The sequence below is a fragment of the Chrysemys picta genome, unplaced genomic scaffold, assembly GCF_011386835.1.
Source record: "Chrysemys picta bellii isolate R12L10 unplaced genomic scaffold, ASM1138683v2 scaf1, whole genome shotgun sequence".
Classification (NCBI taxonomy): Eukaryota; Metazoa; Chordata; order Testudines; family Emydidae; genus Chrysemys; species Chrysemys picta.
The window spans coordinates 4,579,657-4,593,922 of record NW_027052708.1 but is presented as its reverse complement, the minus strand read 5'-3'; the positions used below and the strand labels follow the sequence as shown (position 1 = coordinate 4,593,922).

General features: G+C 47.9%; 1 protein-coding gene across 1 annotated transcript in view; it reads right to left on the bottom strand.

Annotated features, from left to right (window-relative positions):
• Positions 1-3,130: 3,130 nt before the first annotated feature.
• Positions 3,131-14,266, bottom strand: part of LOC101935899 (scavenger receptor cysteine-rich type 1 protein M130-like) — a 28,116-nt gene continuing 16,980 nt past the window's right edge. The window contains exons 5-13 of the mRNA XM_065578735.1: positions 12,492-12,809; positions 12,098-12,412; positions 9,436-9,750; positions 8,803-8,865; positions 8,402-8,716; positions 7,942-7,977; positions 5,838-5,933; positions 4,346-4,429; positions 3,131-3,231 (exon numbers count right to left, since the gene is read on the bottom strand). Of these exons, the coding sequence (XP_065434807.1) occupies positions 3,131-3,231; positions 4,346-4,429; positions 5,838-5,933; positions 7,942-7,977; positions 8,402-8,716; positions 8,803-8,865; positions 9,436-9,750; positions 12,098-12,412; positions 12,492-12,809 (1,643 nt within the window). The remainder of the gene's footprint in view (positions 3,232-4,345; positions 4,430-5,837; positions 5,934-7,941; positions 7,978-8,401; positions 8,717-8,802; positions 8,866-9,435; positions 9,751-12,097; positions 12,413-12,491; positions 12,810-14,266) is intronic.

Below are 14,266 nucleotides of genomic sequence, written 5' to 3'. Positions count from 1 at the left end.
CTCAGCCTCTCCCTGTGGTGAGCCCTGGAAATTGCACAATTCATCTGGCAAGAAAAACGTCCACTAAGGGGGAGACTTTCAGAAAGGATTTAATATGAAAAAGGCAAAGTCAAGCTGAAGAAATGAAGAAATGATAGGCATAAAAAAGCAGGAAACTTCCACCCCCTCCAAACAATGGAAAATTATACAAAGAAAGCTTATGGACCTTTTCCCACTCACTCTTGTATTTCCTGCAACTTCACACAAATCCTATTAAAACACCTGCTTTGTCTATCTACCAGGCAGGGATTTTCTCTGGGACATCATTTCTGAGAGAAAGAGGTGAAGCATTTACATCATCACAGGATTATTTTGTCCAATCAAACTGTTATGATATTGAACCCCCAGAGTCATCGTGTCCCACATCATCATAATCTGTGTCTCCAGGAGGCAGGGACGGGGTTTCCTCCTCCATCCCAGAGACAACTTCACCCCTTAGTGAGCGCAGACTCCAACCTGAAAATACCAAGGAGGAGACATACAGTCAGTGGATCCATTCTATGGTTATGTTCGGCTGCAGAACAAGATGGAGTGCACTTTACAGCAGTGGTTCTCGAACTTATTTGATTGTGGCCCCTTTCTTTGCATCCGTACTGACACTTCCCCTCCCCACCACACAAGTACATACACCAATTAAAAAAAATTAACATGCAACTTTCACTGAATATGAAAAACAGTAGAGGAAAAAGAGTGAAAAAGAGCTCTCCGTCTGCCTAGCTTGAAGGCAGCACTACTGCCAGCAGCAGCTTAGAAGTGAGAGTGGCAACACCAGACCATGACATCCTTACTTCTTCATTGCTGCTGGTGGCAGTGCTGCCTTCAAAACTGGGCACCCAGACAGGATCCACCGCTCTGTGCTCTGGCTTCTCACACCGCCCCAGAATATGTTCTGTGCTGCCCAGTTTGAGAACCTCTGCTCTCCAGTGCAGATTGGGAATTGTTCCCGCTTCAGTCTTGGGTCTATGACAAGTGTTATCCATCATCTCTATACATAGTCTGGAAATTAAAACCTTTGGTTTCCAGAGCAGGTAAACTTGCCAAGCACCAGCTGTAGCTACCTGTCACTTCATGTACAAAACCCAAACACTTACCAGCAAGGAGCGCTTAGTTAAGAACACCATAACTTTCCCTCTGCCCTAGCAATGAACATTAGCACGTTATTCTTATCAAGTACTAATCAATGCACATTTCATCACCACTGCACCTCCTTTGGGGTGGCTGATGGAGTCTCTGCTCATGACACAATGGGGAAGAGAGGGGAGATATTGGCCAAGGACAATGGGCAAAGCCCATCCCAGATTTTACAGGACGTGTCATGGGCTTTTTAACACTGGTGCAGCAGCAACAGGACTTTGGTTCATAGGATTCTGCCCAAAAGATACACGCCCAGTGAAATGGTGGGAATCCAGCACATCCAAGGTGTGGCAGCCACACAAGGATTGGAACCTAGAGGCAGAAGGATACTAGGTATCTTGCTGGTTTGACCACGAGCCTGCTGTTCCTCTCCCCATGGCAGGCACTAATGCCTCTGATTTGAGGGAATGGAGAGATGAGAGAAGGAAAGATTTTCTCACAGGCATTGGTTTGGCCAGGGCTGTTCCCTTGCTGTGTACCCCACATTTCCAGCCCTCCCACTTTGCAGAGACACTGTGAAGTGCAAACAGTTCTCCACTCACCTGTCTGTGAATCCCTGTCCCTGTCGCTTGCCCCAGTGCCTTGCTCATCATTCTGCCCCAAAGCAGGGTCCTCTTCAGGGTCAGACACTTCTCTGGCATCATCATAACCATCCCCTGGGACATCTCCAGGCAGGGCAGGGGTATCTGATGTGAAGATGTGAAGTAATTAAGAGAATATTCACAGTGAAGGTAGAAATAAACTAAAAGCTGCAGATGCACCAGCCTCACTAGTCCCTGGGGATCTCTCAGCAATTAACTTCCACCCTCAGAGCAGGAAGAGGAGTCCTCCTCTGGAACCCTCAGCTTGAGGGGTTTTACATATCACATTGATCTGATACATTTCAATAGCTGCTTGAGTGGATCCTAGAGTTCCCAGATGATGAGGGGACGGGGAGTTCTAGAAAGAGGTGACTGGGATCTAGTCCAGAGGGATTGTTCCACAAGGTATTTGGTTTCAATAATTACAAATGTAAATACTTGGAATTGTCCAGCGTTTGTTCCCGGTTTCCTAAACTTGACATTATTTTTAAAATGTCTTTTCAATGCGTTCTCCTGATAAAGTTTACCCCATAAACTGCCATCAGGCTCAAACGTACTGACACCACTGGGACCTGAGCCGGTTAATAAGGGTGGGACCTTGGGTGTAAAATTTCTGTCCCACCCACCCCCCTGTCCCAGTGTGTCTGACACAGATGTATATAAGCTGGAATAGACATGTGCCAGGAAAGGCAGGCAGGGAATATTGCAGCACTGATGACATCTCTGCTTCGATGTGCCCTCTTTACAAATGGTGAATAACCCTAGTGCTCATGGCAGTGAGGTTCCCAGGGCAGTGACCTGAGCCAAGTACCGCGTGGGCAGCTCCTGAACACATTGCTCCTTCCATCCTGCAATGGGCCTCTGTCATGACCTAGAACATCACATGCTTCCCTACCCCTTGCATAATGACAGGTTTCAGAGTAGTAGCCGTGTTAGTCTGTATCCGCAGAAAGAACAGGAGTACTTGTGGCACCTTAGAGACTAACAAATTTATTAGAGCATAAGCTTTCGTGGACTACAGCCCACTTCTTCGGATGCATATAGAGTGGAATAAATATTGAGTATGTGTGTGTATATATATTTCCTCAATATTTATTCCACTCTATATGCGTCCGAAGAAGTGGGCTGTAGTCCACGAAAGCTTATGCGCTAATAAATTTGTTAGTTTCTAAGGTGCCACAAGTACTCCTGTTCTTTTTCCCTACCCCTGGGATTCCACACAGCTCTTGGAATGCACCTGGTCAGTGCCCCCAGCATTATGCCAATAGACAATACTGGTGGGTGAACTTTGTGGTTTTCTTAACAAACCATTATTGTTCCGACTGGGAAACATATTTAGTTTTTCGACAGGGTGACATTGGTATCAGGAGGAGGATTCACTCCTCACCTCGGCCATCTGGAGACTGGGGGATGTCGTTCAACTCAGGCTCCTCCACGTTATCATAATCCATCTGAGACCCCCCCGGGGAAGCTCCCTCTGGAACAGCAAACACCACATTCAGTCCATGGCACCAGCAGGGTCTCTTCAGCACAGGTGGCCTTTATAACTAGAGCTGTTTATCATGGCACATGAGAGGGGAAGTCGCAGGGGCCCATGGTGAGAAGGGCACAAGTCAGAGAACTACAGTGAAACCTGAGTCCCAGAAATAACTAGGGGTCAATCCTGTCCCTGCAGAATCCAACAGCAGCTCTTGTATGTGTTTCAGTGGGAGCAGGATCTCGGCTTGTGCTGAGATAACAGGTTGGGACACGGGCGCTGCCAGGCCAGAGCTGGCCTGTGTGAATCCAGCTGATCTCTGCAGATGGGTTTGAATTTTCCTGTTACCCTGGGGAGGGGGAGCCTCCCCTCTGCAGGAATTACAGCTCCCACTGGGAGATCACTGGCCTGATCCTTTGTGAGCTCCTGCTCTCCACTAGCCCCTCAGGCAGCCCAGGGCTCAGCTTGGCAGCGCTCCAGCTTCTCAGCAGAACTGGCTCATCTGCTCAGTGTCTCCTCCCCCAGCCACAGGCTAAACTCCCACAGGGCCCAAATCATGGACTCCCTTGAGAGCAGCTGGGGTAGAAATGCCGCCCTGTTTATAACTAGAGATGGGCCCAGGCCAGGAAGTTCACATCCAGGGGTTTGCTTCTGCCTGTTATAGCAACAGGTGCCAGCCCCAAAACTGAGATCCAGAGCTGGGGTCAGAATCTGCAAATCCCCCTCCCCCAAAGTTCTGTTGCGTTCGGATCAGTGAGTTGGACTCAGCCCATCTGTAATTATAACACAGGACAATCTTCTTGTCTCTCTCAGAGGTGAGAGACGAGCCCTGCTGGGCACTGACGCCTTCCACCCAAAGCGACTGACCCGTCTCCTCCAGCTCCTCACCTGGGGAGGTCACTGGGAGCCACTCCCTAGGCTCTGTGCTCAGGAGATGGTCACATGTTCCCATCCTGAGATTCTGGCAGAAATCCTGTTCAATGGGATTAGACCCGACTGTGTACATTGGGAACCGTGGGAGGGGAAATGGCTGCGATTACAGAAAGTGTCATAGAAATTCTGTTCTCTGCCCAGATTTGGGTCTCTCAGCCTGAGTCTGCCCCACCCCCGTTACCTTGTTCTGATCCAGGATCGTTTTCCCCCTCGCTGTCCCCGGTGTAATACTGCAGCTTTGTCACTGAGTCACCTGAATAGGAGACTGGAGAGACGAGAACCAGAAATTCATCACAGTGAGAACAGCAGAACTGTGGGACTGGGAACACATCTGGGGCCAGGAGCAGGATTTCCAGTCTCAGTCTATTCCTTCTTGTACACGAGATGGTGACTCACAGCGACTCTGAGTGGTGAGAGGCTGACACAGAGTCCCCAAGAGAAATCTCCATGTCACTGTGGTAAATGTGACTGAGGGGTGCTACAATCTGACCTGAAAGATGCTGGTGTGAGTGAAGGGAACGTCTCCGGCTGCTGGTCCAGGGAAGTTCCACAATGGTCCTGGCCTCCTCAGCCACAGAGGGGACTCCTCCTTCTTAAGGATAAATACTCACCTCCCTCATGAATCAGTCAATCACCTCTCCATGGTGTTCCCAGATTAGGGCAAGAGAAGCCCAGAGCAGAGTCTGTGATTCACTGTAACCATCTTGGCAGTGGTGCTGGGATTGCCCTGAGCATGTTCCCAGAGCCCCACCACAGCACAGCCCTTGGGCAGGATGTTCCCATCAGACATTGAGACAAAATAGCACAAAGGATAAAAGGGCCGTGACTCAAAGTCATGAGGCTCTCCTGGGCTGAGCTCTCTGCTTCAGAGGCAGGAGGGAGCTGACCCAGCAGACCAGGGGCTGCGGTGGGAGGGGGGCACAGAACTTCCCCTGCATCAATGCTCCAGGGCAGTTTTCAAATGACAGTTTAGCCTGGCCCCAGACAATCACTTTCCTGACCCCTCACTGGTTAGACTCCAAGGCTACAGGACAGGCAGAGTGACATTAACCATCCCTAGAACAGGGACACTCAGTGTATGGTGGGAAGGAAGCCCGTCTCCCTCAGTCTACATGAGTAACTGCTGGTCTCACCACAGACCCAGCTCCCACAGCTAGAGCTTGGCAAAAAAAAAAAAAACAACAACAGATGGTTTGGTTCTCTGGCCATTGGGGAAAAAAGGAAAAAAACAACAACATTGTTTTGAACTGAGCCAAAAATGACTCTTTTTTTGGTAATTTTTGGCAAATGTAAAAGTTAAAAAAAAGTGTTCTTTTGGACATTAGTTAATTTTTGTTTGTTTGTTTGTTTTTATAGATAAAATTAAAGACATTTTCTAATGGAAAAGTAATATCAAATTGAACAAACAAAATGTTTTCTTTAGAAAGTGTTGAAATGAAATGAATTGTTTAGTGTGTATTTGGAACAATTGGGTGAAATTGACAGGAATTTGTGAAATGTTTCAGTGTCTGTGAATCTGCATTTTTCACCACAACATTTTGTAATGAAGACTTGTGCCCAGCTCCAATGACAAGCTCCCAGGGCTGAAGCTGCAGTGATTGAACTCTGGGTCAGGGCGTCAGATGGAAAGGGCACTATATATCTGCTCCCTGTTAAGAGTGAGACCCACAGACCTGAGCGACTGAACATTTCCTGCTTCTCTGTCATCAGGTTATAATCAATCTCCTCGTACACGGCCTCAGAGAAGGGATCCAAGGGTCTTCTGGAACCTGAAAACAAAGGTCAGGGTTTGTACAGGATCATAGAAACCAGAGATGGGAAACACTATGGGATCATCCAGCCCCTCCCCCTCAGGCCTAGTGCGAGCCTGAACCCTACAGCACATTCCCACTGCTGGAATTTAATTGAGCCAAGTGACAGGGTTTCTTTCCACAACAGCCCTTTGATGATGGTTCCCAGGGCTAGTTCGCTGTCAGGAAGCTTCCTCACATTCATCTTAGATGTTCCCTTTTTAATCTCATCCCATTATTCCTGGTTATTCCCCTTTCGAGCAGCTTAAATAATTCTTCCCCTACGCTGGTGTTTATCTGCAAAATGGTGATAACACTTTTTTTTCATAGACTTTAAGGCCAGATGGGACCATTAGAACATCTAGTCTGACCTCCTGTATAACACAGGCCACTGCATTTCACCCAGATACCCGTAGGTTTGAGCCCAAAGATGCACTTAGACTAAAGCATTTCAGTCCTCAGTAGAATAAGCTCTTGTGTGCCACAGGCAGAAAGTAGGAACGACGAAGGTACCACCAAAGGCCAAGGCCCCTGCAATGGCAGGGAACTGACTAGGTGACAGATGGCTAGATAATCCTGGCAGGCGATCCATGCTCCATGCTTCAGAGGAAGATGAAAATGCCCCAAGGTCCCTTTTTGCCAATCTGCCCTGGGGGGAAATTCCTTCCTGACCCCAAATCTGACAATCGGTTTGACCCTGAGCATGTGGAAAAGACACACCTGCCAGATATCTTAGAAAGAGGTTTCTCTGTAGCACCTCAGAGGACTGGTCCAGCCCATCCAGTGTCACAGCTCCCTCTTTAGCTAATGTCTGATGCTTAAGAGGAGGGCAAGAAACAAAACAAAACACAAATATGGGCCTTCCCAGAATTCCATCTTGACCCAGGCAGGTGACTGGATGAAGCCCTGAAGCATGAGATCTGATTATAGTCATTGTCTTACTGCAAAGTTGTGAATGTTACGTGTATGTTGATGACAATCCCATTCTCTATCTTCTTCCCAAGGAGCTGGTAGCTAATGTTTGTATGTGTGTTATAGATGTAAAATCCTCTATAAGTGCCAGCTTTCAGTACAATACAGTATAATGCTCCTTTCCCACACTTCTCCTTCCTAAGATTGTCTTTTCTACTGGATCACTCTCTTCACAACTATTTACCACAGCTCAATTTTTATACAGCATTAAACACCACAAGGAGGTGGGACAGGGGGTTCCCACCCAGAGAGGGGTGATGGCTGGAGACCTGAGTAGGCCCTCCTGGAGTGGATCACCGGAGGGTGGGGGGAGATACAGATGCAGCTTCTCTGAAACTGTGATGCTCCCTAGCTAGTATCATCTCCAGATTTCATGGCTGGGCTGTTCCACTGCCATAGTTAATGAAATATTAAATGAGAGAGGAGTTAGGCACCCTCGGCCACCACACCCAGCCCAGTATCGCCCCTCACCCTGACACCTTGCAGCCCCCCTGCTATAGCAGAGGCATTTCACACAGTGACACCAATCAGCACCCACCTCTGCGCTGTGCCCTGGCACTTCGCACTTGCGCCCCCAGGATGATTAAGACCAGGCAGAGCAGGGCCCCCAGGATAATGCAGACGACCACAGGTACCATGACTCTCCAACTGTCAATTAGAGGGTGGTGCGGGGAAGCTGGATGGAAATGAGCATGCAAAAGGGAGAGATTATTCTCCCCAGTCACTCACTGCATGGCCCAGGACAGGAGGGTAATGGGCTGGGACACAGTCTCTGCTCCATGGGGGCAGCTCACAGGGGACTGTTTAAAGCATGGGCCCTGCCCTGTCAGCTGGAACCAGAAGACAGGAATCCTCTGGCTCAACAGGACCTGCAGCTCCCACCCCGGTGTCCTTCGCACTCAGATGTCACAGGCCTGGAAAGCAGCTCCTTCCCTCAGGCTGCAACTTGCAGCTCCTCCTCTGTGACCCAGCCCCAGGGGAATTTAACCCTTGATGGGAGGAGGGGGATGGTTACCTGGAGTATTCGGAGAATCTGTCCTCTCTGTCAGACCTGCAAAGGGAAAGGGAGGAGAGTTAGAGCCTGGAGTGAGGGGGAGGTGACGTGTTTGTTCCCCGGGGGAACCTCACCACTAAGAGTCCCTGGTTGTCCCCAGCTGTCACCTCTGCAAACTCTCTCACAGCAGCACAGGGCCTGTTTGTTAGTGATTTAGGGCCCAAGTCCCTTGTGCTCTGTGCAGCAATGAGGACTCTAGTAACAAACCAGCACACTGGGGTCTGTGATGGATGCAGGGGCTATGTGGGCTGATGCCTGAGCCAATCTGACCCCACAAAGGTTCCACCCCACAGCATCCATGATGGTCCTGCACACAGGAGATGGGAGGGCCTGGTCTGTGACCAAATGGATAGCGGGTGGTCTGATCCATCGTCCTTCCTGAAAATTACAGCATGTAACAGAAACATCTCCTGTCACTCACCTGAGCAATTCACGACAGCATCTTCCTTATGACCACAGTTGCTCTCACCCCAGGGCTTGGCAGGACAGTCCCAGAGAGATGACTCTGTCCCTCTGCAGTTCAGCTTCTCCACCCAGATGGGACCAGTCCCCTCACCGAATGCAGCCTCGCCCGGGGCAGATACAGCAGATCCACAGCCCAGTTGTTTACACACAACATTAGCATCTGCCATGTCCCAGGAGTCATCACAAACTGTTCCCCAGGAGCCACGGTACCAAACCTCCACTCTCCCCGAGCATCCGTCCTCTCCTCCCACGACACGTAACTTCTCCTGGTCTGGAAATGCAGAAACCTCACATGTTACTGGGACAGCTGGGAAAGTCCTTAGGGATCAAGAGTGAGACAGTGAGAAGCAGAGATACCTGTGCAGCTTGGAGAGTTCGGGCATTCGGCAAACAGGGTCTGAGTTGGTTTTGCTTTTTTTCCTATGGAGAGAAAAAGCCGAGGTGAATGCACTGGGTTGTGTGTGTGATGTGGGAGTAGAATTTATCTGTATTTTAAACCCCTAATTTCAGCACTGTATGAACTGAAATGTGAACTTTAGGTCATTTCATACCTAATTAATTTGCTCTTCAGCTGTTACTCAGACACACAGGCCGACATGCACATAGACTTGTGGGGGATTCCAGTCTTGACCCAAACTGCACAGCCTGGGCCCATCTCTGATTGTTCATCCCAAAAGGATTAATAACCACAGAGCTGCCTAATGACGGTCTCTAGGGAGAGGCTTTTCTAGGATCTCACACTGCCTTATCACACTGTATAACACTGGTCTCTTTTATAATTAATTGATTAACTTCCATGTTTGTTGTTAATCAGAAAAATGCTTATTCCTATAAAAGACTGTGAAAATATGTTTGTATCTTGTGTTGAGAATTTACATCTGTCTACACTGAGATGTGAACAACAACAAGTTCTATCCTGATTCTTCAATTAATTAAACACATCATGTATATGTGTTTTGCACGCGCATGTGCAGCTAGTTTCAGAATTACCAGTGCAAGAAATATGGGTCTCTTCTGCTCGGTCATCACATGATTTTGGATTCCAGGGCTCTGACAGGCACTGCCAGAGGGAGCTGTGCTGTTCACTGCATACAATATGGTCCAGCCATGTGGGACCAGAACCTGCTCCATATTCAAATTCTCTTTCAATCTGCCCTCCATCTCCACAGTTCAGCTGTTTGCAGACAATTGCTGCGATGACTCTAGACATCCCATTGGAGCAAACACTGCCCCACGTCCCATTGTAGAAAACCTCCAGCCGCCCAGCACAGTCACTGTCGCTCACCAGCCTTAGATCTGTGAATTCTAGAAGGAAATGCACAAAAAGGGAATTTAAATCATCTGATTCTGAAATGAACTGGGGCATGAAGAGTGAAATCCCAGCAATTGCTAACAATCCTGTGCATCATTCTGCAGGAGCAAGTGTCAGAAGTACTCCAAGAATCAGAGACTCTTTTAGAGCCCACAGGCCCCTTAGAAATACAGAGTGCATCTCTTGAAGGCCACCATTTACCAGCAACTCCATACAGATTGTAATAGATTAAGACCAGAGAGGATTGAGACATGGGCAGGCCAGATGCCAATGTCCAGTCAAGGCTGCAGGCATTAGCTGAGAACTGACAATCTTGTAACTGGCGACCACCTCCACATCCATGGAGGTCATCTGTATGTTTGTTTTGCTCGAAACAGGTGTTAGTCTTGTAAGAATGTACTTAGTGTTTAGACTCTATGAAATGGTGGTTAGTTGCTGAAGGCATTAATCTCACTGGTAATGTATGTGGTCCATGCTACAAGAAAATATGTAAGTTTTGCTTTATAAGTTTGAAAATGTTTTCTCTGAAATTATGAACTCAGGCACAGGAATCATGCCCCCATCCATCCCCAAGGACTATCAAAACCAGATGGGCCATCAAGGATTATCACAATATACAGGATTGGTTAATGGCCTTATCGCACCCAGGGAGCAGTACATGCAGAAGGCCTCATCCCATCGCTTTGAAGGCTGGAAGAGGGAAATAAAAATGGTAGATGTGAGGATTGTTCATCTTTTTGGCTGTTTGAATTATGACAGGGCTAGAGACACCAAACTGAAGCCAGAGACCCCAAGGGGTTACCCCTGGGTCAGCGCTGAAGGACATTTGGAACTGACAGATCGTTACAACTCTGTCACTCCTAGGATGTAAATGGCAACTCATTTGTGTGTAGATGTTTGCTTGCTTTAACCTATAAATAACCCCTTTATTTCCTTTCCCTAGTTAATAAATGTGTATATAGTTTATTATAGGATTGGCTACAGGCATTGTCTTCAATGTAAGATCTAGGGTACCAACTGATCTGAGGTAAGTGACTGGACTCTTGAGACTGGAAGCAACCTGAATGTGGTGTGATTTGTGGTGTAAGTGACCAATTATCACTAAGTCCAGTTTGTGTGGGTGGCAAGATAGACTGGAGAGTCTAAGGGGACTGTCTGTGACTCCATGGTAAGATTGATATAGTGACCCAGGAGTTCACATATCCCACACTCCAAACCCCTCGGCGGCAACCCCGCCACACATCACCTCTATACTGATGCACATAAGAAAATTCATTCCGCACATGGATGTAAAAAATAGAGGGAACATTGGTCCAGGAGTTCACATCTGTTACTGTCTTGGTGAAACCTAATTAGAGAACACACCACCAGTTCGGGTGTTGCCTTGTTTCTCACCATCTGCCCTGAGGTGGGCACTCAGAGCCGTGAGCCACTCCAGACAGGGTGACAGGGATCATGAGATCAAATAGTTTGACCTTCTGTAAAACAGCTGCATAGAGCCTAATAACTTGAGTTTGACTTAAGCATCGCTTCCAGAAAGGCATCCGGTCTAGACAGGAAGACTTCAAGAGATGCAGAATGCACCATTTCCCTGGTAGTTTGTTCTGATGGTTAATCACCCTCCCTGTTAAAAACCTGGGCCTTATTTCTGATGTGAATTTGTCTGGTTTCAGCTTCCAGCCATCGACTCTTGTTCTGCCTTCCTCCATTAGATTAAAGAGCCCTTTAGTAAGTGTATGTTCTCCTTGTGATGGAACTTATGCACTGTAATCAAGTTACCTCTTGATCATTTTGATAAACTAAACAGATTCAGCATCTGAAATCTCTCACCCTAAGGCTTTTATTCATCAGATCACTTTTGTGGCTCTTCTCTGCTCCCTCTCCAATTTTTGTGGACATCAGAACTGGACACAGTATTCCAATATCTGTCTCACCATTGCCATATACAACAGTAAAATTTAGTCCCCACTCCTATTCACTACTCCCCTGTTTATATATCCATGGTTCGCATTAGCCCGTTTTGCCACAACGGCACTGGGACATGGGAGCTCATGTTCAGTTATTTATCCACTAGGATCCACAGTCACTGGTTTCCATGATACAGCCTCCTTCAGATACCTGAGATGCAGCATTCTAACATTAGGGAAATCTTGCAATATCTCCAATACCTCTGGATGTGAGCTGAGGACTTTCTAATGGTAACCCTGGTAGGTAGTTACACAAGGGAAGGGAGGCAGAGACAGTCAGGGAGAGTATCATTCTCAGCGATCTCCTTAAAATCTGTCCCCTCAATTAAATTGCCTGGTAACCAATCTAAACAAGAGCATTCACAGAACAGACCTGAGCAAAGAACTCCCGCATCCTCTTTGTGTCTGCAGTTGTGCTGGCCCCAGGCCCTGGAAGGACACGCCCAGAGATTGGACTCATTCCCAAAGCAGTTCACATCATCCAGCCAGATCTGCCCAGATCCTTGCCCATAATGAGCAGAGACAGTTGCATTGATGGCGTGTCCACAACCCAGCTGTTTGCAAACGACATTGGAGTCTGACAGATCCCAGGAATCATCACAGACTGTCCCCCAGCTGCCATTGTAATAAATCTCCACTCTCCCAGCACAGGGACCTGTCCCATTCACCAGTCTGATCTGCCGGCTCCCTGCAGGGATAGATCCCAGCTGTTAATATGTATTTTCCTACTCAACAGAGAATGTCTGTGAGATTTAGAAATGAATCACCTGAGCAAACAACACTGACGTCCTCAGCAATTCCTGCCTGGGCTATTTCAGACGTGGAGTTGTCACAGAGAGTCAGACGAGTCTCATTTCCTGCACACTGGACACTTCTCAGCCCCACAGGGCCCGTTCCTCGCTCAGACTTACGGGGGTTATAAGTTTTCTCAGCGACTCCGCACTGGAGCTGCCTGCACACCACGCTGGTATTGGTCATGTCCCACTGGTCATCCAGCACTTTGCCCCACACACCACGGAGGGAAATCTCAACTGTCCCATCGCACCGGCTCTCTCCATTCAGCAGTCTGAGTGATTCAGAGTGACCTGGGCTCAGGAGAGATAGGAAATACACTGAATAACACTCCCTGTTATACACGAGAAATAATACAGAGTGTGCATGAAATTATGGACTGTTTCTCAATAAGAAGGTTATCACCCAATGATTGGAGCATGTCACAGTGTTAAATGGAACAACCTCTGTCAGAAGAAACTTTCTCTTTTGAATCTCTAAGTGAAGCTGCTATAAGGATTGTAACACGCTGAGCTTGCCAGCAGAGCTTGTCAGCAGACCCTGTAAATGAGTGAGTGAGGGAATTCCTGAAGTCTCTGTGTGTGGTGGTGGAATGGCTGCTGAGGTCTTAGTCACTTTATCCAGGTTTAAATGCCTGGAAGCCAGTGAATGGTGTCTGCACAAGCACTTAGCAGGTGGGTCATGAGTGATTTAGGCAAGTCTGCCTTGAGGCAGTTTGGCCAGTGGAAGAGCAGGGTTCATGGTGGTCAGCAATGGGTTATTGTTGGTAAATTCCCTTAGTTCCCTCTGATCTTTGCTCAGTAGGTGGCAACTTTCTTGGTTCACCTGGGTCCAGTGCAGGAGCTATTAGTGTGAGACAGTTCCTAGCACTCATGGTTCTGACTGGAGCTGTCCCCTGAAGTGTGGTGTCATCTCTGAGCCCAATGTGAGATTCCAGCTGATCAATTCACACCACACTAAGCAGGTTGTGTGTGGGGCGGGGAAGGAGACATTCTCTGTTGGTGAATATTGTGACTCCCTTAGGATGTGAATCTCAGTGTTTGTGTGTGTCTCAGAATCAATGAGTCCTACAGCAAGCTGGTAAGTTAGGAATTACTCACCGAGTTCAGACCCAGGTGCAGCCAGGAGACACTGACAATGGTAAAAGACAAGTGCAGAGTCAGTGCAGGGCGCACGCACTGTCTGTGTCAGGTACAGTATGTACTAGTATGGCAACCTGATGGGTGCAGTGTGTGTGCACTGGATCCAAACAGCTCAAATATCTTGGTAGTCAAATAACATTTTAAGGCTAAGAGTGAAATCCTGCCCCCCTGAAGGTAATGGTAAAACCTTCATTGACTTCAACGGAGCCAGGAGTTCTCCCTAAGACTGGGCAGGAGAATGCCTGCATGCAGCTAGTGTAGTGTAAGGGAAGAGAGTAGATTTGGGGCTTTCCGAAGAGACTCATGGCTAAAACTGGATACCACACGCACTCAGGAAGGGCAGATGGGATCGGGGCAGATGGCACTCGTAAGGAAGGGACCAGGTGTTTTTACTTAGAAGGGATTCTCCTTCCAGCAGCTAAGAAGAAAGATTAACAAGACTGGGAATTCTCAGCTTGGAAAAGAGATGACTCGGGGGATATGCTAGAGGTCTATAAAATCATGATTGGTGTGGAGAAATCATAGAATCATAGAATATCAGGGTTGGAAGGGACCTCAAGAGGTCATCTAGTCCAACCCCCTGCTCAAAGCAGGACCAATTCCCAACT